Source organism: Suncus etruscus, chromosome 10 (assembly GCF_024139225.1).
Source record: "Suncus etruscus isolate mSunEtr1 chromosome 10, mSunEtr1.pri.cur, whole genome shotgun sequence".
Lineage (NCBI taxonomy): Eukaryota > Metazoa > Chordata > Mammalia > Eulipotyphla > Soricidae > Suncus > Suncus etruscus.
Window position 1 is genome coordinate 93,438,067 of NC_064857.1, and position 26,818 is coordinate 93,464,884.

The 26,818-nt window shown below is 39.7% G+C and overlaps 2 protein-coding genes across 2 annotated transcripts in view; one reads left to right on the forward strand and one right to left on the reverse strand.

Annotated features, from left to right (window-relative positions):
• Positions 1–26,818, reverse strand: part of SHC4 (SHC adaptor protein 4) — a 139,832-nt gene that overhangs the window by 16,222 nt on the left and 96,792 nt on the right. Inside the window, exons 5-8 of the mRNA XM_049781444.1 lie at positions 20,092–20,145; positions 15,992–16,043; positions 5,486–5,609; positions 1,537–1,708 (exon numbers count right to left, since the gene is read on the reverse strand). Coding sequence (XP_049637401.1) covers positions 1,537–1,708; positions 5,486–5,609; positions 15,992–16,043; positions 20,092–20,145 — 402 coding nt within the window. The remainder of the gene's footprint in view (positions 1–1,536; positions 1,709–5,485; positions 5,610–15,991; positions 16,044–20,091; positions 20,146–26,818) is intronic.
• On the forward strand, positions 25,640–26,246 carry EID1 (EP300 interacting inhibitor of differentiation 1). Its single transcript, XM_049781482.1, has one exon. It carries the CDS (start codon positions 25,669–25,671, stop codon positions 26,218–26,220), a length of 552 nt encoding a protein of 183 aa, XP_049637439.1. The 5' UTR covers positions 25,640–25,668; the 3' UTR covers positions 26,221–26,246.

The following is a 26,818-nucleotide window of genomic DNA, read 5'->3' on the forward strand; positions in this document are numbered from 1 at the left end:
GTTTTAGACTACACCCAGAAATGCTCAGGGGTTACTCCTTGCTTAACAATCAGGAATCACTCCTGGCAGTACTCAGGGGAATAGGCAGCATGCTGGAGATCGAATACAGATCAATCATGTACAAGGGAAGTACCTTACCCTCTGCCCTGCCTCTCTGGCCCCTGGATACAGGTCTTATCCAGAAAGTGTCATTTTTTCAAAATGCTTGAATAAATTCTGACTATTTCATGCACAAGAGATTCCCAAACTTATTTTGTCTTTTCAAGAAAAAAATTTAAAAAAAACTTTACTCTAGCATCCTCTTGGAAATTTCCCTTTTTAGTCTACCTTTATAAACTGGAGTCTTCTTGACCCTGATTGGTGGATTGGAGTCTTTAACTTTGGGGGTGGGGGTCACACCCAGCAGCATTCAGGGGTTACTCCTGGCTCTATGCTCAGAAATTGCTCCTGGCAGGCTTGTGGGACCATATGAGATGCCAGGATTCGAACCACCATCCTTCTGCATGCAAGGCAAACACCTTGCCTCCATGCTATCTCTCCAGCCACTAGAGTCTTTCACTTTCATCCCTGATAATCTCATGCTGCCAAGGGCTTCACTGATGCCCTATTCCTACAGCTCTCGGCAATAAAAGGATGAGGATGCTTTATAGAGAGAAATTAGGCAGTGCTGGGTAGGAAGGTTTAAAAGAATGAAAATGGACATGAAGAAGAGACTTTCAGAATCACTTGGGTAAGTGAAGGCTAGAACTTATAAAGGTACAATAGAAATGGAAAAAAAAAAGGTTGGAGGTGAAAAAGGAAAGGAGTCAAAAGATATTTTCAGGGTATATTCTTAGGATTGGAAGACTGAGCTGATAGGAACCCAGTGTGAGAAAAAAAAACAGCAGACTGAATTTGGGAAAGCATGGCAGTACTATTAACAAATGTGAGACAATCAGAAGAAGACAGGGTTGGAGTCAAGGAGAAATTGCTAAACGAATTCCAGGTTTGAGAAGTATAGTGTGGCCAGGGATGCAGAAAGAAAGACACTTTTATCTCCAAAATCTGTGGGTAAAAGGAAAGTGTAAAGAAGGTTATTAATTGGGTTGTTGGAGTACAAGTTTACTTGCAGACAGAAGGCAAAATGAGAGAGAGAGAGAGAGAGAGAGAGAGAGAGAGAGAGAGAGAGAGAGAATTGAGACAAAGGTTAAAAGAGCAAGGGCACAGTATTGGAAGGAGAGGATAATATCATGAGGTTGGTTACCTTTGAGTTAGTAGCTGAGACCCAGAGAGAACACAGGGAAGTTAAGGACAGAGCCAGTCGTCTTCCCAATGAAATTAGCTAGAAGGTCATCTGCTGAGACCAAACTGGGGTGCTTGGGAGTATGATTTCTTTAGTATAGGCTCTAGTGTACTCAGAAATGATTCACTCCCTGGTTCCTCATTGAGGAAGATAATACTTTTCTAAACTAACATTAGGAAACCTTTAAGTTAAACTCTTTGGTGATAAGGACAAAGTGAAACTGCTCATGCCAGTGACCCCAAAGGATAACTTACCAAATAGCACAACTTTTCACACCGAATGGGGCAGTAAGCCATTTGTTCTGGGGCTTGAACTTTAATACGCACGTCTGAAACACCACCGACGGGAGGCTGCTTCCCTGGGATTTCGTTGTAATATTCATGATCTCTCTCCTCACCACGAGAGTCTTCAATATGTACTTCCTCACTGTAAGGGGGAAAAAGGGACCCCAAGGGCAGAATTCAAATTTAGTAGCGGAGGCAGAGGGTTCTAAACTATGTAAATCCCCCTGCAAATTTTTTTTGCCTTGATGTTTTAAGTTTAAAGCTGTGCTTAAGTGATGCCAAACATCTGGATGGAGGCAACCAGATGTCTGAGAGGTTTTGCTTTCTATAGACAATTAAAGTGGAGTGAGCCAACAAAAATTGCCAAGGGTGATATCTTTTTTTTCATATTTTAACTTTTATTTTATTTTTATTACAAATGTTGATAGGTTCCTATCCTTTTCAAAGATACCATTGATTTTATGCATTAAATCAACCAAACTCACTGAAATTGATAAGAAATTTGTTGTGTGACATTTAGAAAGTAAGTATGGACTAAAAGAGTTTATTTAATAAATTATACAATCTTTTTCTTCTAAAAAATATTTTCCAGTAGGCCACATTTGATTTACTACAGGAAAACTGATCATTTTAAATTATACCTGAGACCAAGCTAGCTTTCTTTGTTTATTTAAAAATTATGGTTACAAAGTTGTTCATAATACAGGTTTTCTTCCCCACAGATAAAATTGTTGAGGATTGTGTTACAGTAATACAATGTATTACAACCTTCACCAGTGCACTTTCCTGACAATAGTCAACAGTTTCCGTCACTCTCCCTGATGGCCTCTTCCCTTACACCACCCTTTCCCACCTACCTCTAAGGCAGGCATTTTACTTCATTCATTTTTTTCTATCTCTTCCTCTATCTCATTCTCTTATTCTCTCTCCCCGCTCTTTTCTTTTGTGACATTGCAGTTTGTACTGCTGCAAATGAAGGGGTACCATGAGTGTCCTTTCCATATTAGACCTTCTCTATTCTAACTGCACTTTCAGCTCTTTGTGGCAAGCTACCTACCCTGGAATGAACCTCCTGATTTTCATCTCTATTATCTCTGGATATCATTCCCACAGTCTTTTATTTTCCTTATATCCCACAGATGATGAGATTATTCTATGTTTATTTTTCTCCCTCTGACTCATTTTGCTTAGCATGATACTCTCTATGTCCATCCATGTATAAGCAAAATTCATGCCTTCATTTTTTTCTAATTGCTACATAGTATTCTATTGTGTAGATATACCACAGTTTCTTTAGTTTCTTATCTGTTGTTGGATACCTGAGTTGCTTCCAGATTTTGGTTATTGTAAATAGTGTTGCTATGTACATAGGAGTGCAGAAGTCATTTTTTGTATTGTGTTTTTGTGTCCCTAGGGCATATCCCTAGGAGTAATACTGCTGGATCATAAGGAAGCACAATTTTCCATTCTTTAAGGAATATCCATATTATTTGCTTGAAAGGTTGGACTTGATGGCATTCCCATCAGCAGTGAATGACAGTTCCTTTCTCTCCACATCCACACCAGCACTGGTTGTTCTTGTTTTTTGTGATGTGTGCCAATCTCTGTGGTGTGAGATGATATCTCATTATTGTTTTGATTTGCATCTCCAAGGGTGATACTTTTGTGTCAACTTCCAGTGACTTAAGGTATGTGTATGTAACTATGTACAAATAAAGATACACACATAATACACATATGTAACTAAGCACATGCATGTACATATTGTGTCTCTATTAGACACACATATATGTATGAAACTCATGAACATGAAACACTTCCATCAATAGGATGCAAAAATGTAAAATTTTTCTGGTCATCTCCATAAACTTTTATTGTTCTATTTTGGAAATACTTTGCTCAAAAACAGTGTAGATATTGTTTCCTGAGAAGAGTGCCTGATTCAGTTACTAAGCCAAGAGAAAAGAGAATAAAAGAGTGAAGGCCAACTATCCTGTCTGCACAATTCTGAAGAAATACATGGGATTCATAAAGAAATATTAAAACCATATGTGGCAAGTGGGTAGATTTATGTAAACATGCATTACTTTAAAAATTAAAACAGGGCAAAAATATAAACATAACTTTTCTTCCAAATTGGAATTGGTAACTAAATTTTCATATGAAAAAGGCATAAATGAACTGATTCCACTTACAACCCACAGACATTTTGTTGGGCTCATGCATGAGCAAGGCAATTGCATTTAAATGTGCATACTAACCTGGGAATATGACAACAGCAAGGCCTTTTGGTAACCCTTCTCTTCTACTACTTTCACCACTACGTAAAACAAGACCCTCCAAACCCAAGGTTTGCTGGTAAACAAAATGACAATTTAGAGGAGCAAATGTATTTAAGAGGGAAGGCCCAAGAGTCTTGTTTTCCCTGTGTGAATTGTCTGAGCCAGAGATTTTACTGTGTGCAGTACATGGCAGATTCCAACAAGCTTATAAGGATTCCACAGCAATATGGAAGTTCTGTGACTCCTGGGACAGAACCAACAGTGTCTTGGGTCACATCATGTTCCTCCCCTGCCTCAGAGTAGCTGCAATGGGTTTCTTTATAATGCAACCCAGAGAAAGCATAGACATTTCTGTCACACATATTTGAATTCTTATGATTGTTCTGTTTTGTTTGGGGGCTGCAACCCTCGTTATTCAATGCTTACTCTTGGCTCTGTGTTCAGGGATCACTCCTGGTGGGGTTCAGGGAACCACATGGACTCAAACTGGGGATCAAACTCAAGTTGGTCATGTGCAAAGCAAGCACCCTACCTGTTGTGTGCTATATAATTTTTATTCTTTGATCTTCATTTAAAAAACAAAGACAGGGGCCAGAGAGGTGGCACTAGAGGTGAGGCATCTCTGCCTTGCCCTTGCTAGCCTAGGATGGATTGTGGTTTGATCCTCCGGCTTCCCATATGCGCCCCCCCCCCCCCAAGCAGGGGCGATTTCTGAGTACTCAGCCAGGAGTATTTAACCCCTGAGTTCAAAACAAAAAAAAATTAAATAAATTAAATAAATAAAAAACAAAGACAAAACATAACAAAAACCCCAACCAGTGCAATAAATCCAGAGTTGGAACCAATTCAAAAAAAGTGGTTGAGGTTGGTCCTTGGGCCACACCCAGTGATGCTCAGGGATTGCTATGTGCTCAGAAATCGCTCCTGGCTTGGGGGACCATATGGGACACCAGGGGGATCAAACCACGGTCCGTCCTAGGTTAGTTCGTGCAAGGCCCTACTGCTTGTGCCATCACTCCAGCCCTGTATACTTGACAGTTTTTTTGCTTCATTTAACACAAATAAGCAAGGTCCCTTTTTGCTTTAATTTTGTTACAGGGCAAGTTGAAACATCTGGACAGAGGAATATAACTTTTTTGATACTGAAATTGTACTTATTTACTTGAAAAAATATCTGCTTCATTAGTCAATTTTATTTGGGGGGTGGGGGGCCACACCCGTGACGCTCAAAAGCTACTCCTGGCTATGCGCTCAGAAGTTGTTCCTGGCTTGGGGGACCATATGGGACGCCAGGGGATCGAACCACCGTCCGTCTTAAGGCAGACGCCTTACCACTTGGACCACCGCTCCAGTCCTCATTGGTCAATTTTAATATCATATTGGTTTTATTTGTTTTAATTTTGTTTGGGAGACATATCCAGCAGCGCTTAGGGTTTCCTCCAAGATCTGTGCTCAGGGATCACTTCTAGCAGGGCTCAGGGGATTATCTGGGCTGTCAGGGATTGAATCTGGGTCCACTGCATTCAAGGACCTGCTGTATAATTGCTCAATTCCCAAATTTCAAATTAGTTTTAAAATAATACATATACATATATATACACACATTAAGTCAAGTAGTTATGGAAATACTAGCTAACCTCTCACAAGAAGTGTTCAGAGAAGAATTTTTCAAATACTGCTTAAACCGAAGCTCAAAAGCTTGCCCTATGGCACTTATGACATCTTGGGCCATTCCATTACGGCATTCCAATATGTGGCAGGCTGCAAAAGGACATAAAAGAAGAATATTATAGTAAATTTTCAGTAATAGATGATTATAAAGTCAAAATGCCTCCACAACATGAACTGGTAATAGAGTCAAAGGGAGCAAATTAACAAATTTATTTTCAACTCTGAGCTCTGGTTCATAAATATTAATTTTATTTCAAATGCATCAGAAAAGAAACATTGACATCTTATCTCTGCATATCTTCTATATATATTCAGGAGTGATCCCTGAGCACAGAGCTAAGGCCCTTATAAAGGAAGGAAAAGAGGAAGGAAGGAGGGAAGGAGGGAAGGAAGGAATGAAGGAAGGAAGGAGGAAGGAAAAAAAGGAAGGAGAAGAGAAAGGAAGAAAAGAATTGAAAAAGGAAGAATGAAAAGGGAGGAAAGAAGGAAGGATGGAAAAAAGGAAGGATGGAAAAAAGGAAGGAAGAAAAGAAGGAAGGAAGGGAAGAAGGGAGGTATATATATATATATATATATATATATTTAAAACACAATAAAATTTGTTCTTAAGGCAGGCATTTAGAGTTTGTAATTTTATAAAAGTATAAAACATCTTGAGCGCTAATGAAATTCATGTTCAATGTCAGCTATAAAATTCCACCTAGAAAATGCCTAAGGCTGAGCAATCACACAGAAAGATGAGGTTCAGATTTTTTGTGATATTCAAGATGAAAAAAAAAATAAAAAGAATACCTTCCAGGCCATTTCTCCATACTAGAGACTAAGTTGCTAGTGGAGAAGAGATGGTCAAATTAGCTCCCACATCCAGTCAACCTATTTTCGGGCATTGGTACTATCAAGCAGTGATGGTCAGTCCCATGTTTAAAATCCTACTAAAGAGCTCTCACCAATAAGCATCAAAATCAAAGTTATGTATATAACACATACTTAAAAGAAGGGCCCATATTTATTAACAACTTACAGAATAAATTGTAGGAATCAATCTAATATTAAAACAACCAAGCAAATCTGTTAATACTACATAAAAATAGGAGGTTATATATGAGAACTATAAATTAATCTACCAACTATATCAAATATTGTTTTTGCTTTGGTTGGTGTAGTGTCATGGTTAGGGCCTGGCAAGATAAAGATATGATTTAAATAGAAGTTTTATAAAGATGACTTAGAGTCTTAGCAATGTTTTAAACAGAGGCAAAATAAGTAAGTCTTGTAAGCAATTAAATAAAAAAAAAAATAGAGAGCCAGCCAACTTGGCCCTAGGCAGCCAACTTGGGTTCAATTCCCAACACCCCATTGGGTCACCCTAGGCTTGTCATAGGTGGTCCCTGAGTATAGAGCCAGGAGTATGCACTGAGCACACTGGCCCTTCCTATAAAGAAGAGAGGGAGGAAGGAAGGGAGGAAGGGAGAAAGGGAGGGAGGGAGGCTGGGAAAAAGGGGAAGGAAGGAAGAAAGAAAGGAAAGGAGGGAGGGAGGGATGAAGGGAGGGAGGGAAAGAGGGAGGGTGGAAAAGAGGAGGGAGGGTGGAAAAGAGGAGGGAGGGAGGAAGGAAGGAAGGAAGGAAGGAAGGAAGGAAGGAAGGAAGGAAGGAAGGAAGGAAGGAAGGAAGGAAGGAAGGAAGGAAGGAAGGACTTAAACAAGAAGATAAAAAAAATTGGTATCTGGCATAGAACAAGAAGGCTGATTGTGACCAGGTGACTGTTATCCTCACACCCAGACTGACAGTCCCTCTGTGATCATCACAACCTCCTCTGCAAGGTGGGGTTGGTTCTTTTTCAGTTTGATTGGGAGCCAGATTAGGGATGGACTTCATGTCTTAGAAAGATATGCCTATTTTCCAAGGTTGGGTCATTTCTAAAAGTTTATACTGGCAGCCTAGATGGCCATGAGTGGCCAGATATTTAAGTAAGGAGAAAAGAAAATCTACAGAAAGTTCTAAATCCCAAAAGAATAAAACTCTCCAATGATGTGATCATTTTCCTTGGAGAATGAGCTTTAATCACCAGGGTCTATGAATCTGGGTTATTTCCATTCTATCTGTATCCCCCTCTCTCCACAGTTTTATCCCTGAGAATTATCAATTATTTAAAAGTTAGAATCCTTTTTTAATCTTGCATTCAATTGTTTTTCATTTGGTTTCCAAATTGGGGAGTCATGGAAAAGAAGCTAAGAACAACTAGTAGAGAATATAAGATACTTTGGTTTATTTTTTATTTTTATATATTTTTATTTGGGGCCATATCTGGCGATGCTCAGAGACTGTCCCAAACTCTGTGCTGGGGGGTGTGGGGGGACACACCTTTTGACAGTGCTCGGGAGACCATATGAGAGGTGCTGGGGATTCAAACTAGAATCCTCACCAACATGATCCCATGTAAAGTGAGTGCCTTGCCTTCTGTATTATCTCTCTGGCCCCTATAGGGTCTTCTAACAAGATTTGGATTTGTTTTTAATAAACAAGTTTTGTGTTTGGAGCATTTTGCTTTTGTTACTAGAAACCTAGAAATTCCCGCTTGCATCTCTTTGAATAAACCACTAGATGGGACTGTGGGATCAAAACAAGACCCTTCATCCTCATCAGAAACAAGTCCTAGTGACAGGGAGTTTGCCTTGCATGACCCTGGACTGCCCCGGGGTTCAAACCCCGGCCCCCCAAGCCTGCCAGGAGCAATTTTTTTTAGCGCAAAGCCAGAGGATATGCACTTAATTTAAAGTTAATCTAAAATTTTTTAATTATGTTTTTCCTATAGAGACTCAGAACCATGGCCTTGCCAAGTTTAGTATGTAAGTCTCAAGTATCATATTCCATTCATACAATCCGAGCAAATTAGAGCCTCTTCAGACACAAGGCAGAAAAAATACTTTAGCCTTCCCGGAATCTTATACACTTGAAGTCTGAGAGGAAAATAATGAGAATTGTCTCCTGTATGATGACAGGGCCAGCCAAATTAGTCACTGAGTGAACTCAGTAAAACATTCTTAGGGAAGTTGACTGTTTCTTGTTTTTTTGTTTGTTTCTTTGTTTTTTAGAGAAAATGGTCTTTTTATAGAAAGAAAGATTCACAAAAGGCTCTGCCAAGAAGGAATAAAAGTAGCAATTGCCCTCACTGGACTAACACCAAGAAAACCAAGAATCAAAGGAATGGGGGCAAGTGGGAAAGAAAGAGTGACTAGTATGGAGACTGCTCTCCCTGACTCTACATGATGCATGTGCTTCTCCTCGTCCCTGAAGTCTGGCTCCTGTCTTCACCTACAGACCAAGCCTGAGCACTGTAGGACTGCATGGCAATTTCCAAATCATTCCTCTTAATTCCTATTCTGTGTGTGAGAGACTCAGGTTCCTGCTGAAGCAGCTGGCTCTTCCTTCTTTTTAAGGGATCCTCAGCTCCCAAATTTCATCTTCTTCCCGACTATTGTCAAATTCTTGCCCCACTGCCTACACACCTCTGGTGCAGCTTCCTCTTTTTGTGATCTCACTTACTCAGGTCAATGAAGTTGGCAGTCCACCCCCCCCCACACACACACACACATTGAGTCTTGACTTCAGATCACTCTCCATACACAGAAACACATCCAAGAATACAACTCATCAGATCATTTAATAGCACTACCTTTCTATTTTCACTGTTATTAATTATTTAATTAACTTATCTTAGCCTTTTGTGGTCACACCCAGCAGTGCTTAGGCTTATTCCTGGCTTTGCACTCAGGAATTACTCCTGGCAGGCTCTGGAAATCATGTGGGGTACTGAAAATCAAACCCAGATTAGCCGTATGAAAGGCAAGCACTGTACCCACTTTGTGCTATCCATCATATTTTGTTTTTAAAATTTATGTGAAGATTTAAAACATATTTTTTCACGCATAAAATATCCAGCATAGGAATTTTAAAAAATAAAATGAACCCAAACAAAATACTGACTAAATTTCATTCCTCAGAGACAACTGACATTTGAGCACATGATTTTTTTTCATTGTTTTTGAACAGTTATTTGTAAAATATTACCTGAGGTCACCTGTACACACTCATTCAGAATTTGTTGTTTTGTTTTGTTTTGTTTTACTCCCAGTTCTGAGGGTACTCACTGGACTGTGGTGCTGGGGATTAAACTGGGGGTTGATCAGACTCTAGTCTGCCTCCATATCTTGCTTTTTGTATTGAAATTCAATGCAAATATTTTCCCCAAATTGCTATTTTTTCTTCTGTAACACTATCCTTAACTGCTAGTTAGGGTTACAACTTATGGATTCATTTAAGTAGTTGGTTCTTTGTAGCTGGAGCAATAGTACAGTTCACACACAGGAAATTTCTCTTGCATGCAGTTGACAAAAGTATGATCCCAGCCACCCCTTATAGTCCCCTGAGCACTATCAGGAGTAATTCCTGAGTGCAGAGCCAAAAGTAACCCCAAAAGTTGTATATTTATTATTAAATACATATTAGTTTTCCAAATAAATGACAATGAGATTTATCTAACTTTTCCCTATTCTAATTATTTCCTTAGAAACGAAACTGTTGGTTCAGAAGTATCAGCACTTTTATTTTATTCCTGATGCAAATTGTCAAACTGCTCTCCAAGACATTTATATTTGCACTTCCACCACCACTGTTCAAGAATAACTGTTAATAAAAACCACACTTTGTTTTTCTTTAACATTTCTAATTTGCACGTGAACTATTGCATCACATTCTAATTTAAGCTTCTTTGCTAATGACATTCTTTCTCAAAAATATTGTATGGGGCCGGAGAGATAGCATGGAGGTAAGGCGTTTGTCTTGCATGCAGAAGGTCGAAGGTTTGAATCCTGGCATCCCATATGGTCCCCCGAGCCTGCCAGGAGCGATTTCTGAGTGTAGAGCCAGGAGGAACTCCTGAGCACTGCCGGGTGTGACCCCAAAATTCAATATATATATGTATATACATATCTACATATCTACATATATATTTTTTTACAAGGGCCTGAGTGAAAGCACAGCGCTAGGACATTTGCCTTGCACGTAGCTGACACAGGATCCCCAGCATCCATATGGTCCCCCGAACCAGGAGCAATTTCTGAGGGAAGCCAGGTGTAACCCCTGAGCGCTGCTAGGTGTGGCCCATTAAACAGTTGGGGTTTTTTGTTTTGTTTTGTTTTGTTTTTTCACATTTCTTGGTACCTGTGATGTTCTTCAGTGACAGATAAAAAGGAAAGGAACTGGACTCGGACCTCCTGATTATTAATTGGGGGACTTAGGAAAGCCAACCTGTGTTTCTCAACCTCAGTGTTAGTATCTACAAAAATGAAATAACTGTGAATACTTGCTGTAGCCCCCAGCCTACAGAGATGATGGCTGGATTCCAGCAGGACTGTTGGGGGCAAGCCAAGCTTTCCCCCTGAAACAGGGGGCGTGGTCCTGGCAGATACTGCTGAGAAAAGACCGGTTGTACCTTAGGTTAGCACTTGGCAGGATAGCAACCATGAACTTACTAAATATTAATGTATAATGAGAATTAACAATGCCAAATACATAATAATAACAAACTCTGTGCCTTTGCTCCTTGCATTAAACCAAGAATTGCTGGAACATACCTTACTTACTCTAAGCTGATAGAATAATCTACAATAATATTTTTCCAATCTGGTAGAATCAGTAATTATATTTTTAGTCAGTTATTGAGTATTGTGTAGCCTACAGGTGTTTGGTCTTTTAATTACATCTGCCCTTTTTCACAATAGCTCTTTGGTATAATATTAAATGGACAATGGGAGGGTTGTACTTTGTCAATTAATAGTTGACTAGCAAGAATCATATCCAAGAGGAAAAAATAAGTATTATTTTTATTTCTGTTGACCACCAAGAATCATATTCAAAAGGAAATAAATACTTTTCTAATGTCTGGTTATGGTAAATGAAACTGATTACAAAGAATTTACAATATACATATATTGTTTAGCTGCTTGTCTAATGATTATGCTGACATGTAATGTTTATTCTATAGCAAAAAACATATCACACTTGATCTACCCAACTTCCTGCTATTGATAACTTTTTGCTAAATATAAAGCAGAACTCTCAATAAATCAGACCCGGTTCCTTTCAACTACTCTTGAATATGTCTAGTCTCTGAGTACCCATCTTTCGCCATCCTCATATCGAATAACCCTGAAGCCCCTCTCAGTCTGCCCAACTCAGGTGGCCTGTGACAAATACTGCCTCACAGGATTGTCATGCAACAGAAGGTAACAATACAGACAAAGTACTCCTGATGAGTATGTAGCATGTAGAAAGTTTACAAAGTGCAGAGAGGGGGTATGCATGGAAAGTAGCCTCCCCCCCAACCTGCCATCCCTATTTCTCCATGGGATTATATTTTTCTTTTCTGTAAAATGCTCGTTTTTTTTAGTGACAAATCACACTGCCTTAAATAATACATAGTAATAGCTACTGTTCATTAGGGACTTACTATAAACCTGGCAATGAAAGATTGGCATTACATACAACCGCTCATTAAGTACTCAAGAATGGCAATCTTCTACTTATTCATCAGCTAGCAAAGAGCTCCAGAGTTCTATTACTTCACAGTTTGGAGCAAACTGTCCTATCTTCTCCCAGGGTAGTAAGGAACATGAGCACTCACTCTTCCCCGGAGTGAACCAGATGGGCTACACATTCAATTCTACAGTTAATGAGATGCTTTTCTGGCCTCCAGTATCTCTTATACAGATATGAGTGCTATATATATATATATATAATCTTTTCAAAATTTCTGTAGAATCTTTTCAAAATTTCAAAAATTCTGTAGATGTCAGAATTATTTTTTAGAGTTCAAAATCTTCAGCGGAATGTACATGGAATCTATTATGTTGAGTAAAATAAGTCATAGGGAGAGAGAAGCACAAAATAGTCTCATTCATCTGTGGGTTTTAAGAAAAATTTAAGTACATTTTTGCAATAATGCCCAGAGACAATAGAGAGTAAGAGCCAAATGACCGGCTCACGATATGAAGCTAAACACAAAGAGTAGTGAGTGCAGTTAGGGAAATAACTACATTAACAACTATCATGACAATTTTAATGAGTGAAAGAAGTAGAATATCTGTCTTGAACACAGGCAAGGGTTGGGAAGGGGGGGGCATTGGGAGTGGGAATGTTGTACTGGTGAAGGGGGGTGTTTTGTTTATGACTGAAACCCAACTACAATCATGCTTGTAATCATGGTGCTTAAATAAAGATATATATGTATAAACAAAGTCCTGTGCATAAATGGAAGTGTAGAGGTTGAAGTGAAGGGTGAAGTCTTAATACTAGCAGTTGTGCAAACAGAAGATCTATGTGGAAAACAGAGACCGGTTTCTCTAATCTCTATAACCATGACAATGAAAAGGTGATGAGCAGGCAGGAAAGGAGCAGTAAGTAATGGAGAGGTGTTCACTTTTCAAGTCACAAAAAGTACTCTGTTTCTAAGTCATTGACCATTGAGATGTTCCCTAGGGAAGATAAAAGATGAGATGAGAGAGGAAGGAAAATGATTATTTTCTTGATTCATCTTAGTTACTAATCCTAGCTACAGGCGGTATAGTATGCATTCTACAATAATAAGCTGAGGGTTAAGGTGTGGGGATGACAACTGGGGTCAGAGTGCCAGGGATGGTAGGTAGATTTGGATTTCTCTCTAGCCTGATTTCAGAATCCTCTTTATTTCCTGCATATATAAGAATGGAAAGGAAAGCACCTGAAACCTTCACTTGAATTATATCCTGTATGCATCCTCTTCCTATATCTCAAATTTCTAGCAGTTGAAGGGTTCACAAAAGCCTCCTCAGAAGCTCCATACATTATCTCCACAGGTCTCAGAACCTCAAAGGATCCCCACGGGTCCCTTTCCAGCAGCTCTGCTCTGCCTTTGCTGTTTCACTTAAGCAAAGGGGAGGGAAGTGATTTGCAGGCACCAGGGTCCTTCTAAGCTATTATCCTGAGCAACAAACATTAACTTTTGCATTCACCACCCTTACCAAATCGGAGGCACTCATAAAACTGATGACAAATCACTAAAAATAAAGATTTATTCAACTGTTTGTCCTTTCAACTTATCCTTTCCAGATTAAGAAAAAAGATTTTCTGGCTCTCCCACAGAGCATTCTATTCTTCATTTTAGCATTTTTTTCTAAATACAGTGATTTGGGGGGTAGTAGGGTGGGGAAGAGGGCCCTGAACTAAACTGGAGAACTGGAGTGACTGTTTTGAGGTCAGTCTTGGGAGTGCTCAAGGACCCATATACAGGACTGGGATTGAACCTTGGTCAGTCACATGCAAGGCAGGCAGGGCACCTGAAGACCTAGACTATCTCTCTGGCTTCCCTGTAGTGATTCTTTGGGAAAACTAGGCAGTAATTAAAAAAATTGCTCTTTTTATGGAGAGTGCAGTTAGAAAAATAACTCTTCTGGGGCCGAAGAGATAACATGGAGGTAAGGCGTTTGCCTTGCATGCAGAAGGTTGGTGGTTGAAATCCCAGCATCCCATATGGTCCCCTGAGCCTGCCAGGAGCAATTTCTGAGCACAGATCCAGGAGTAACCCCTGAGCGCTGTCGGGTGTGACCCAAAAACAAAAAGAGAAAAAAAGAAAAATAACTACTCTAACAACTACCAGATAATGGTAATGAGTGAGAGAAGTAGAATGCCTGCCTTGAATATAGGTAGTGGGGAGGGGAGGAGGGAGATGGGGGCATTGGCGATGGGAATGTTGCACTGGTGAAGGGGGATGTTCTTTGTATTATTGAAACCCAACTACAATCATGTTTGTAATCATGGTGCTTAAATAAAGACATTGAAAAAACTAAAGAATTTTCCAGAAGCTTTGTGCAGCACACGCACACACACACACACACACACACACACACACACACACACAGAATTGCTCTTCTCTAATATCCACTATTGCTGTGTTTTGCTCCTATACCTAACCTTATTCACTCATTCTTATCTCTGCTTCTCCCTCTTTTCAGTGAATCTTTTCTTTACTTTTCACTGAACTATTGCAAAGCATTTGTCATCTGTGTCATTTTCTTGGCAAGCATTAACTGAGCACCTACTTTTGTGCCAGCTGCTGCCCCTTGTGGTCTCATTTCTGACCATCACAAAAGCTTCCAAATGAATCTCTGACTCCATCTACTGCACCCTGTTGCCAAATCAATCTTCCTAAAGATCTGTTTTGTAAATGGCATTCCCCAGCCATTTGCCCATGGATTAAGTCCCTATTTATTACCTCTATCCAACAAGCCCTTTAGTTGCCTTGTGAAATTCTTTTTTCTTTTTTTCCTCTCCACAGCCTGCATTATTCTAGTAATTGTGCTTTAATTTTCTCCCCAGCACACCATGTACTTTTCTACCTTTGTGTCTCAGAACTCTTTAAAGGTCTCAATCCCACGTCCTCTGTGTAAAACAAGCTCTCCACCCCCAATAGAGGATGCTACCCGATTTATAAGTTCTACTTAAGGAAGAGAATTGATCTAATAATCACCCCTAAGAAGTTTCAGGATCCCCAATGTAGAGAAGGGACAATCCTAAAGGACTAAGGAATCTGGGGCACTCAACCCAAACTGTATCAGGAAGAGGAGTTCCTAACGCTACCTTGATAAATTCTGGGATGGCAGGTTCAATTTACTCAATCTTTCATCGACTCAACAAAAAGTGCTTCACATTACACATTAAATTAAAGTGCCTGCATTACACAAGGTCAACCCCAGTTTGAGCCCCAGCAATGCATGTGGTTCTCAAGCAGTGCCAGGAGTGATTCCTGAGCACCAGAAGTGAATCCTGTGCAAAGAGCCAGAAGTAAACTCTGAACATGGCTACGTGTGACCCTCATCCCCCCAAAAAGAAATAAAATCAAATTTTATAATGTAGCAGATACTCTAGATTCAGAAATCAAGTATTATATGCAACAAGAAAGGAGGTGCTAAGAGCCAAAGAAACTCTCTCCTCGTTCTCTTTCTTTTTCTCTCTCCCTCTCTTTCTCCTCTTTCCTCTCTCTCTTGTTTCTCTCTCTCTCTCTCTCTCTCTCTCTCTCTCACACACACACACACACACACACACACACACACAATTCCCAGGATAGCAGGCATCAATAACATCACTGTTTTGGGTTTTAGACACCATTCACTTCTCCAGTGGGAATGTGGCATGTGGCAGTCAGTGCCTTCTACCAGAACAAAGCACCTTCCTTGTCATTCACACCCGTAGAAAATAAACTGTTTGGCTTAAGTTTCTCTCAAAGCTACTCATTTCCAACTACATACATATAGTATTTCTAGAAACCCAAGTTTGTATTCCAGTGATGCTCATCACTCTACACAGAAAATAACCACTTGTTACTTTTTAAAGTTGGCATATAATAGTACTTAAGAAAGTCTAGAATTTGGTTTCCATACCTCGGTGGTTTACTGGGTCTTTAGCTACATAGGCAACATAGTCTGTGGTATCCTAAAGAAAAAAATAAAGAAAATTATTACATTTGAAATAAATGGATTATACTGCTAAGATATGAGTAAATTTTATTTTATTTTTATTTATTTATTTATTTTTGGGCCACACCTGGTGACGCTCAGGAGTTACTCCTGGCTATGCACTCAGAAGTTGCTCCTGGCTTGGGGGACCTTATGGAATGCCGGTGGATTGAAGGCAGGCACCTTACCTCTAACGCCACTGCCCGGCCCCGAGTAAATTTTAAACATGATACTGAGGCAAAGATTTAAACAGTGATGTTTTGATCAAAAGAAAGAGAAAAGAGCATCTAGGAAAAAAACATAAACAAACTGGGAAGTTCAGCATGTAAGGGGAGAAAGTGAGATTAAAAATTTCGAGACAGATCAGACTTAAAGGGTTAAAGCATTGTAGATAGGGAATGTGTCAAAACATACATTTCTTCTTCTTTTTTAATATAAGGTTAAGAACCATGATTGTCACCTGTGTCAAAAGCTAAAATTACAGAAGTTATGCAAAGTCAAAGGTACAATAAATAAGCAATTTTCCAGATAACCAAATAGATACCAGAGACATAGAAAAAGTCTAGAGAAGATTTTAAATTGTATTCTTAAATTGTATTCCTAAATTATTATATACATATTGCAATGCTTGTTAACTTAAGAATTAATAAAACAGGGGCCGGAGAGATAGCATGGAGGTAAGGCATTTGCCTTTCATGCAGGAGGTCATCTGTTCGAATCCCAGCATACCATATGGTCCCCCGTGCCTGCCAGGAGCAATTTCTGAGCCTGGAGCCAGGAATAACCCTTGAGCACTGCCAGGTGTGACCCAAAAACCACACACACACACACACACACACACACACACACACACACACACACACACACAGAATTAATAAAACAAAAGACAAGTGTTTGTTTATCAATCTACAAAAAAATATAATTTTTGAAATGGAGAACCCATGGAAAAATCTAAGGAAATCTAAGAAGAGATGTGATGCTACTGCTATAAAAAAAAAAAAGTCACTTGGTAATTCAGACTTGTATTGAAAACAGTAAGCTGATGAATGGTAAAGTTTTAATAATTAAAGATGCTTTTTATTATCTCAGTTCTCACAGTAAAAAAAAAAACCTGCAAACAATGCAGATGAGAAGTCTGACTTTCTAGGGGGAAAATGCAACCAAGTGACAGAAAATAAAATCCATGTTTGTAAAATTCTTAAGGACAATCACTTAATAACCCACACTAAATCAGACAGGAAACAGAACTCAGAGTCATCAGAACTTGTCTTCGTTCATTTTAAAAAATAACACACAAGTAACTCTATTTTATGCAAAAAGATCTGATGGACCTGCTAAGGTGAATATGGTAGCTGCTGTCAACTTGGTTTCATATGAGTCTAGAATCAAAGCAGCATTTGCCATAGGGAGCTTAGTTGCTACCCTTATAATTAAAGTAGCTTCGTATGAAATTGTGGGAGAAGGCAGCAAAGGGGGAAAAGAGACTCCAGGTCTCATTTCCAATCTTCTACCATGGGTTCTTCATAGAAGTACTTCATGGACAAATTTTGGGAGGATGGAAGACACTAATAACGAAAGGGTCATGGAGACAGTCTGAAAGATGTTAGGAATTTGGACCAGGAGAAGAGGCACCAAGCAGACCAGGCCCAAAGTTTGGTCATGATTTGCATATCACTCCTAAAGTGGCAGTAACCCTTGAAACGTAAAACAGGAAGCAGGAAGAAAACAGCAATGATATACTCATGACATTGAGAACTCATTATTTTAATGATCCTATGGGAAAATATATGGGATCCTCTTCCAGGTAACTGAGCTCTAATTAGAAGAGACAAAGCTGGCCTTCCCAAATGGATTCAGTCACCCTCAAATGCATCCCATAGTGTCACCAGAGTCCAGAATACAAGACTGGAGGAAGAGCAGTTCTGATTCAACATGAGGATCACACTCTCCTTAGTGCCTGGCACCTAGCACCCTGTTTGCTAATAAATAGCTGCCCACAGAGGACAAGGTAGAATACTTAGGGTTGACACTTGCGATGGAGGGATGGAAGGGGCTCCCAGGCCTGGCTCACTAGGTCCAGAGCCAAATGGAAATTCTCAGCCAACTAGGCAGTTAGCTTTCAATGTAAGTGTCCAAGGATGAAGTGTTACTAAAGTATTGAATTGCCTGGATTAATCAGACGAATTTAGTAGTGCTAGGGGCCTCCTGGGGCCACATCTAGGGTGTTTTAAAAAACCATGGTTGTTTATGCTTTTTAATTAGTTTTTGTTTTGGGTGTTACACAGGGCTCTATACTCAGGAATCACTGTAGTAGTGTTCTGATGACCACATGGGATGCCAGAGATCAAACATGATTTGGATTCATACACCCTACTCACTGTACTATGTCACTGGCCCCCATTTCCTTTTAAATGGTGGCATCTTCAAACTAAGATTTTCATTTGAAAAGACTTAGACCCAGACTATGTCATGTGAAGAATAGTAAAAACTAGAGGGAAAAACTGAGTCTACTGCTCAAATAAAATAATGATTTTATAACCTGTAAAAGTAGATTTACCCCCATTCACTTCAAAGTTCTGAGACAAATCCAAGCATATCTGGTGAATACTTTGAGTCACTGCTAGCCAAAGTGAAGACAGGAATTATTCAAATGGTTTTAATGACTGCCAAAGTTAAATAGCTCTTATGAAATGATATGAAATGATAGTTACCCCACAAAGTTACCCCAATGTTCTTTTGAAGGACCTTGCTTAAACATTTTCAATGCCAGTAAAGGAAACAGTGATGTTATAGAGCAGATGCAGAGTTTTACTCCCTTGAGGATAGAAAATCATTATTCATTTGAAATATTTAGTACAAAAAGCCAATCAGAACTTTGCAATGATATTAAATCTGTCCATTTGTTTTTGTTATTCAAGCCATACCTCTTTGGGGTTTATGGGTTATACAGCCTATAATTTGTGACTTTAAATTTTATAACTCAATCAAAGTAATGAACTAAATATGGTAGCAAGAAAAAGAAAAAGAACGGTAAGTTCATTAATGAAGACTAGAATGTTTAATGATCAAAGCTTTGTGCTCAAGAAGGTAGCATAGTCTCAATGCAAATAAGATTTGCATATTTCTTGTATAATTTCTTGACACTACTAATGTGCAACATTGTGAATGTTACACTCTGCTCTCTTCCAGCCTTCAATTAAATTAAATTAAAAAAAACAATAGAACTTTCTGCTGCTGACTCCCTCAGATTAAACAGATGTGTTTCTTGTTCAGGCTTAGACTTCTGAGCTCCAATGCTTCTCTGTTTTGGTGGGGCTCCACTGTGATGGTAATTTGGTTAGGTTTTGATTCTGGCTCTGGCAAAAGGAACTCAGAGAATGGCCGTCCATGCTAGAGTATCTTGGAGTGTTCCTTCTCTCATTATCCAATTCATAGGAAGGGAGCATCTACTCACCCTCTTAGGAGAGAAACAACAGATTCTACCTGCCAGGTGAGTACTCCCAACCAGGATGACTGCTGATTTTAAATTAGACTTGCTGATTTAAATTAGGTTGTCTATCAGAAGCAAACAGGCTTCCTCTCCTGTTCAAAATCTGAGCCATTAGTAAGCTCTGCCTGGAACTCAAGGTTGAGAATTCTAATGTTTTTCCTGGCTTACATGTTATCAACAAGAAATTTAGTAGGCTGCTCTGGAGATCAAATCTAAAGCCTCCTATATGTGAAGCATACAATCTACCAGCCTTCAAGTCCCCAACCCCCAAGAAATGTTTGAGATGATATAAGTTCAAGATCAATAACCTGGCAGAGTATTATTAACTCATCTACTCATCTATTTTAAAATCAGAATGGTTAAAAAAAAGTGGTAGGCTATATTATGTCCAATTTAAAAATTTTACTACCTTATACATGTAGCTACTCAAAAACTGTAATAAGACATTTGGGAAAGTCATGTAGTGGCATATAATATGCTTTACATAGAAGTTTCTTAAACTCTTATAAAAAGAACTATATAAATCAGTACTTACAGGATCCCCTCCAGAAGCAAATGAAATTGACTGCATGTGATGATTTGCAATAATCTGGCAAATAAACAAGAATAATGTTAGAATTATTTTCTCCTAGTTCATACAACCTAATAGGAATGTGTGTGTGTTTGTGTTTGTGTTTGTGTGTGTGTGTGTGTGTGTGTGTGTGTTGCTTGACCATGAAGCTCAACATTCTTTTTTTGTTTGTTTGTTTTTGGACCACACCCGGTGGTACTCAGGGGTTACTCCTGGCTGTCTGCTCAGAAATAGCTCCTGGCAGGCACGGGGGACCATATGGGACACCAGGATTCGAACCAACCACCTTAGGTCCTGGATCGGCTGCTTGCAAGGCAAACACCGCTGTGCTATCTCTTCGGGCCCGAAGCTCAGCATTCTTATGGAAATCATCTCACCCACATTCCATAATAATTTCAGCTAGCTCATAAGGTTCAAGTGGGAGTATCATGCTCATTCCACTGTTTCTCTCCTTGAAGTTGGATGTAATTTTGACCTAGCCCATTAGAAACCATCCATTTGTACACCATTACTTGTACATAGCAGAGTAAGATCACTTCTATAGGCAGGAACAGAGATGGATGATCAGAATGAATCCTCCTCTCTGCCTTTGAGGACCAAGCAGGCCAGGGATCTGGTAGCCACATATTGGGGCTATATGGTAAAAAGTTTGCTAAAACTTGAGCTTTCTTTCTTGAAGAAACTGAGAGTTAAAAGTAGGAGAAAGCTGTTGGTAGGTACAGTCAATTCATTGCTTTAATTAATGTTTCCCATGTCTTTTATATTTTTCTCTTCATCTTTTTAACTTTTTCTGGTTTATCTATTGGTATGTTAATTTGAATTGGGCTTTAGTCTTTCGCAACTAAAAGTATCCTAACTAAGACTGCCAATATTATTGGTAGCCTTATTGTTAAGATTAACAAATAGAAGACTATCCAAAAGAGCTGTATTAGTTAGTCAAGATGGTATCTTTCAAATGTAAGTACTAGAATCGCCTTTTTGGAAACCATAGTCTAGTAACTAACCACCAGGAAAGTATTTGCTATATTGTTCTAAAGGTTCATAAGCCTTCAAACCAACTGGGAGTTGATCAGGTAACTTGTCTTTAAAAACTACTTAATAGAATCTGCAAAATACTGTTTACATACAACCTTATAAAGTCTTTTTTTTATATCCAAAATAATTGAATTAAAAGAACCAAAAGAGGGGGGCCGGAGAGATAACACAGCAGTCGGGCAGATGGTGGTTCGAATCCTGGCACCCCATATGGTCTCCTGTGCCTGCCAGGGGTGACTTCTGAGCACAAAGCCAGGAGTAACCCCTAACTAACGATGGGTGTGAACCAAAAACCAAAAAAAAAAAAAAAGCACCAAAAGATATTCCAAAGATAGGTAATAATTATCGCTTTCCCTGGTCACAAAAGCCCCAAACTGGAAACAATCCCAGTAATGATCACTGGGATATCCAACCAATGGACAATTCCACAATAAACTGCTTGCGGGGTGAGGGTGGGGGGCGGGAGAGTAAGAGGACAGGATAAAATAATAAATGTTAATTTATATAAAGTTCAAAAACAGAAAAATGACTTGATTTTGTTTCAGATGGTGATTTCTGAAGCAAAGAAAGAGGGACACCTTCAATATAACTGTGAAAGATTTGTAATTCACATTGGTCTCAATAAAAATTAAAAAAAAGAAGAGGGGGAAAAGTGGTTTTCTAAGCTCCTACAAATCTCTGTGATCAATCTTCTCTTGATCTGGGTGGTTTCATGAATACATTCATTTTGTAGTGATCGAACAGTATGCCAGATTTTTTCACTTTGCTATACTGTTTTATATATTTATATTTTAGTTAAATATGACTGATAAATGACTGGAGGGTTAGTTCATGAGAAAAGGCATATGCCTTACATATGTTTGACCCTGTTTTCTTTCGCAGGACCATGAACACTGCATCCAGGAATAGCACAAAAACCTTGCATCCTTGCATTGAAAACCAGCCCAATAGGCTGAAAATTGCTGAGGGGAGCCCCTGAGTCTCATGAGCATTGCTTGACAGCTCCTTCAAAGGAAGAAACAAATTCAGTATACAAAGATCAATATCATTCCCCTTCTATAGCATCAGTCATTATAGGGGAGAGAAGGAAACTTTTTGAGAGGGCATACCCAATGATGTTCTGCATTCAGGAATAACTCCTGGGAGGGGGCAAGAAATCATATAGGATTGCTTCTCGACCTTTTGGCTAAGATCAAGTGAAGAAACCATATTGGGTGGGAAGGGTTTGAACCCTGTCAGCCATATGCAAAGCCAACATATAACCTGTTGGACTATCTCTTCAGCTCCAAAAGAAGGAGGCTTTCTTTATGAGAATCTAAATATTAAATAAAATAAAATATTAAATAAATCAAATATTAAATTAAATAAATGTATTGATTTATTAATAAATAAAATTAAGTAATAAATAAAAATTATATATTAAATAAATATTTACAATCATGTAAAACGACTTTGAAATTTTCACTGAAGCAGATGTCTATAGTTTGAACAAGTAGAAAGATATATGCATCATCATAAAGACATCAATTCTGCCCTAATCAGAAAAATTCATTTCCCCCCCCCTAAATTTATAAATTCCACATAATTCCAAAAGTAATTCCACCAATGACATTCAGATTACTTTCCATATAGCTTTCAAATTCACTAGAAGAATTTTATGGAAGTGGAGAAGGAAGGCTGAAGAAATTCAAATGGCTGAGCACAAACATACTAGAGCCAGGATACAAAGCTGGGACTAGCCCAGAGCACTGTCCAATGCAGCCCAAAAATCCCCCCAAATAAATATTTTAAGAGACTATTTTTTAGGGGCTGGATAGATAGTAGAATGGGCATGGTGCTTGCTTTGCACACGACCAACCCGAGTTCATTTCAGGCACCCCATTTGGTTCTCTGAGGTAGAAAAGGAATGATCCATGAGTGTAGACCCAGGAGTAAGCCCTGAGTACCACCAGGTATGACATAAACCCTCTAATAAACAAGCAAAAATGTCTTTTTTTTAAAGAATGAAAGAAAAAATTTTCCTATCGTATTAACAAGACATGTAAATACATGCAATCTATTTTTAAAATTTATTCTGAATAACAGACATGCAAGATGAGCTATGGCAAGTTCTAAAGAAAGTTTTTCTTGTCAGTAGGATATATTATAAAACTATAGACATTCATTAGAATGCATAGTCTAAAAATAAACTCATTCATAGACTTCTAGTCTATGATAAATGTGGCATCACACAGCAGGCAAAAGGACAAATGACTAAATTAGTAAAACTGCCTGAATTTGCTATTATATATGAAAAAATATAAATAGACCTGTCTTCATACTATTTATAGATATAAATGATTCATAAAAGAGCTATAAAAAACATCAGTAGGCAGATAAAATGATATGCTTGTGTTTGCAGAGAGAAGAAAATCCATTTTACCAGAAAGAAAAGGGCATACAGGAGAAAAAAAAAAACAACCTCTAAAACTGATTACAAAAAAATCTTTGTTTAAGTCTCATAAAGGGCAGAGCATGCTCCAGACCCTGTTTGATTCTCCAGACCACATGAGCATCACAGGATGTGATCCGGTGAATGTTGGCACCCCAACACCTCAGCTACATTGTATCCCCAGGTCTTAGCACTGAATCTCTGGCCAACCATGTCACTGAAAGTGGCCCCTGATATCTATAGCATTACTTGAGAAGCCCTTCATGCCTAAAGCAAAAACAAAACAAAACAACAACAACAACAACAAAGAGGGACAAAAACACCACAGGCAAGAATACATATATAAAAAATAATCATAGTTTATAGAGCATTCCTACAATCCTACAAATCAACAAGAAAAAACATGGGCAGTTAATTCGCAGGGAAAATGAAAATGCTTGCTAAACACTCAATGATAATCTTCAAGAAATCAATGCTTCAAAATATGGTGCCATTAAATTTGTAGAGTTGCAGAACTTCAACAAAATTCTGTGTAGCAAGCGTAAGGCTATTCCAAAGATTGTTATCTAGAGCAACTTTGGAGAACAATTTGACAATATTTATGAAAACAAAGTATGTATATTCTATGATGCCACCCTTTCACTTCTACATTTGTCACACAACTGTTCCTCTGACAAGTTTATGATATCACAAATGGTAAAGTATTTGTTCATCGGTGTTATGATATGGTTATTCAAAGAATTGCTATGAAAAAATATTAATATATAGCAACAAATTTTAGCATTCAAGTCATTGCTGGGGCCGGATTTGCCTTGCACGCAGCAGACCCAGGATGGACCCAGATTCGATTCCCAGTATCCCATGTGGTCCCCTAAGCCTGCCAGGAGTGATTTTTGAGCACAGTCTGGAGTAACCCTTGAGCGCTGCTGGATGTAACCCAAAAATCAAGTCATTACTGAGGTTCTGACACAAGTTGGAAACCAGTTCGTGTCAATATACACACGAATTTTCCTTAAGGACATAAAGAACTATGTCAACACAAATTTAAAGGCCTTAAGAAATACAATACACTTAATCATGATTTTGTTGACACTCTTACCCCCCAAGAAATGGAACCAAGTATTTCATCACTTTAATTTCAGATGGATATGATCCTTAATATATGATTATACATAATTAATAATATATAATATATAATGAATAAGTTAATGAATTTAACTTATTGTTTTTAAAGTGAGGAAAAATGTTGAGATGAATGGGTGGGTTCTCCATGTATAAATATAGAAGACTTGAGAACACTGTATAGACTTAGAAGACGGGCACACAGCAAGCTGACAATGAAAACCTTGAAGCACTCCAGCAAAGGGCAGGATCAAGGCAGGGTGGGAGTGGGGGAGACATTAAACTGAGGAAGCAGCAGCAAAGAATGGGAAAGAAGATGAGGCATCTGTGGAGGCCACAATCTGTTGGTTTCTTGTATCAGAAGCAACAAAAAGGAGGAGGGATGAAGACAAAGTGAGGTGGGGTGGGGAGGAGGGAGATTTGGGACACTGGTTAATGGGAATGTTGCACTGATGAAGGGGGGGTGTTCTTTACAGGACTGAACCCCAACTACAATCATATTTTTAATCACGGTGTTTAAATAAAGATAATAATAATCAATAATAATAATAATAATAAAAGGGAATAAAAGACTGAGGAACGTTCTTGCATGTTCCATTTCCTAGGGGAAGCTCGCCTGGAACAGCAAAACGCGTTCAAGGCAGAGCCTGGGATATATGGGAAGATCTGAGTTGGGCTGAGTTGAGTTGGGCTGGGCTGGGCTGGCGGGAAGCTTCACGGAGGCACAAGTAAGCACAACTAAGCCTCAGCAGCGCGGGGGGCGTTCGTTTCTGCGCACGCGCGACGCGCAGGCGCAGCAGCACGGGGCGGTTGTGCGCACGTGCATTAAGCCCGCGTCGCCGGAAGTTCGCTTCTGCGCAGGCGCACTGCCGCCCAGCTGCGCAGTTCTTTTCTCGACTTCCGGTCATTTCCCGACGAGCTGCTGCTGCTGCCGCCGCCGCTCTGAGATAACCATGTCGGCCATGAGTTTGCTGTGCGAGCTGTATGAAGAGAGCAATGAGCTGCAGATGGACGTGATGCCGGGCGACGGGGAGCTGCCGCAGATGGAAGTCGGCGGCGGGAACCGGGAGTTGTCCCCAAACCTCAGCCGCCCAGATGCCTTGCTGCTGCCTGAGGAGGAAGGCCCCATGGAGGAGGAGGAAGAGGAGGCCCAGGCAATGGCGGAGGCCGCCGGCCCAGGGCTGCATCTCGGCCCCCTCGCAGTCCCCGACCTGGAGAGCGAGGACGAGGACTTGGACGACTGGGAGGACGACTGTGATTTCCCCGAGGAGGAGCAGCAGCTGAGCGGCGCGGGCTACCGGGTGTCCGCGGCCCTGGAAGAAGCCAACAAGATGTTCCTGAGGACGTCCCGGGTCCGAGAGGCGGCCCTGGACGGCGGCTTCCAGGTGCACTATGAGAAGACCCCCTTCGACCAGCTGGCCTTCATCGAGGAGCTCTTCTCCCTCATGGTGGTCAACCGCCTGACTGAAGAGCTCGGCTGCGATGAGATCATCGATCGGGAGTAAAGCGAAGAAGAGGGGGGCCTCGGCGACTCCCCAAGACCACCCAGAGGAGGAAACTTAACTACCTGAGTGACGAGAGAGAGACCCAGCCAACCTTTCCACCGTTTCTCCTAGTCCAAACAGCTCCGTTGCCCGTCAGAAACCAGATCTTTCAGAGGGAAAACTAACCAACAGACACCCCCAAAACGGTTTTTGTTTTGCAGGATGAAGTCAAACCATGACTGCTCCGTTGTGGTCGAGGAAGAAAAAGGACCATAGGACTGTTTGTTTTTTGTTTTTGTTTTGTTTTGCTTTTTTCCAAGACTGCCCTGAAACACCTATGATGACAAAGGCTTCTTCTGTTTGGTGATGGATGCAGATGATTTTTCTGGCGTTGGAGGGAAGATCTTGCCTATGTCCCTCTAAGCTAAGGGATGGGTTATACAAGAGTTTACATGAGCTGCCAGCACAAGAAAAAGTAACTGATGTATCCGACCTGGGACACACATTTCTGAGTTACTGGGCCCAAGGGACTGTTGAGAAAACTTTGGAAGATGCCACTTTGTGACCTGTTCCAAGAAATAGCAAAATCAGAACGCTAAATCTTAACGTGTAAGATTGA

Bases quoted from the DNA above. Each gene is read 5' to 3' on its own strand.
- EID1 (XM_049781482.1), top strand. From the start codon at position 25,669: ATGTCGGCCATGAGTTTGCTGTGCGAGCTGTATGAAGAGAGCAATGAG.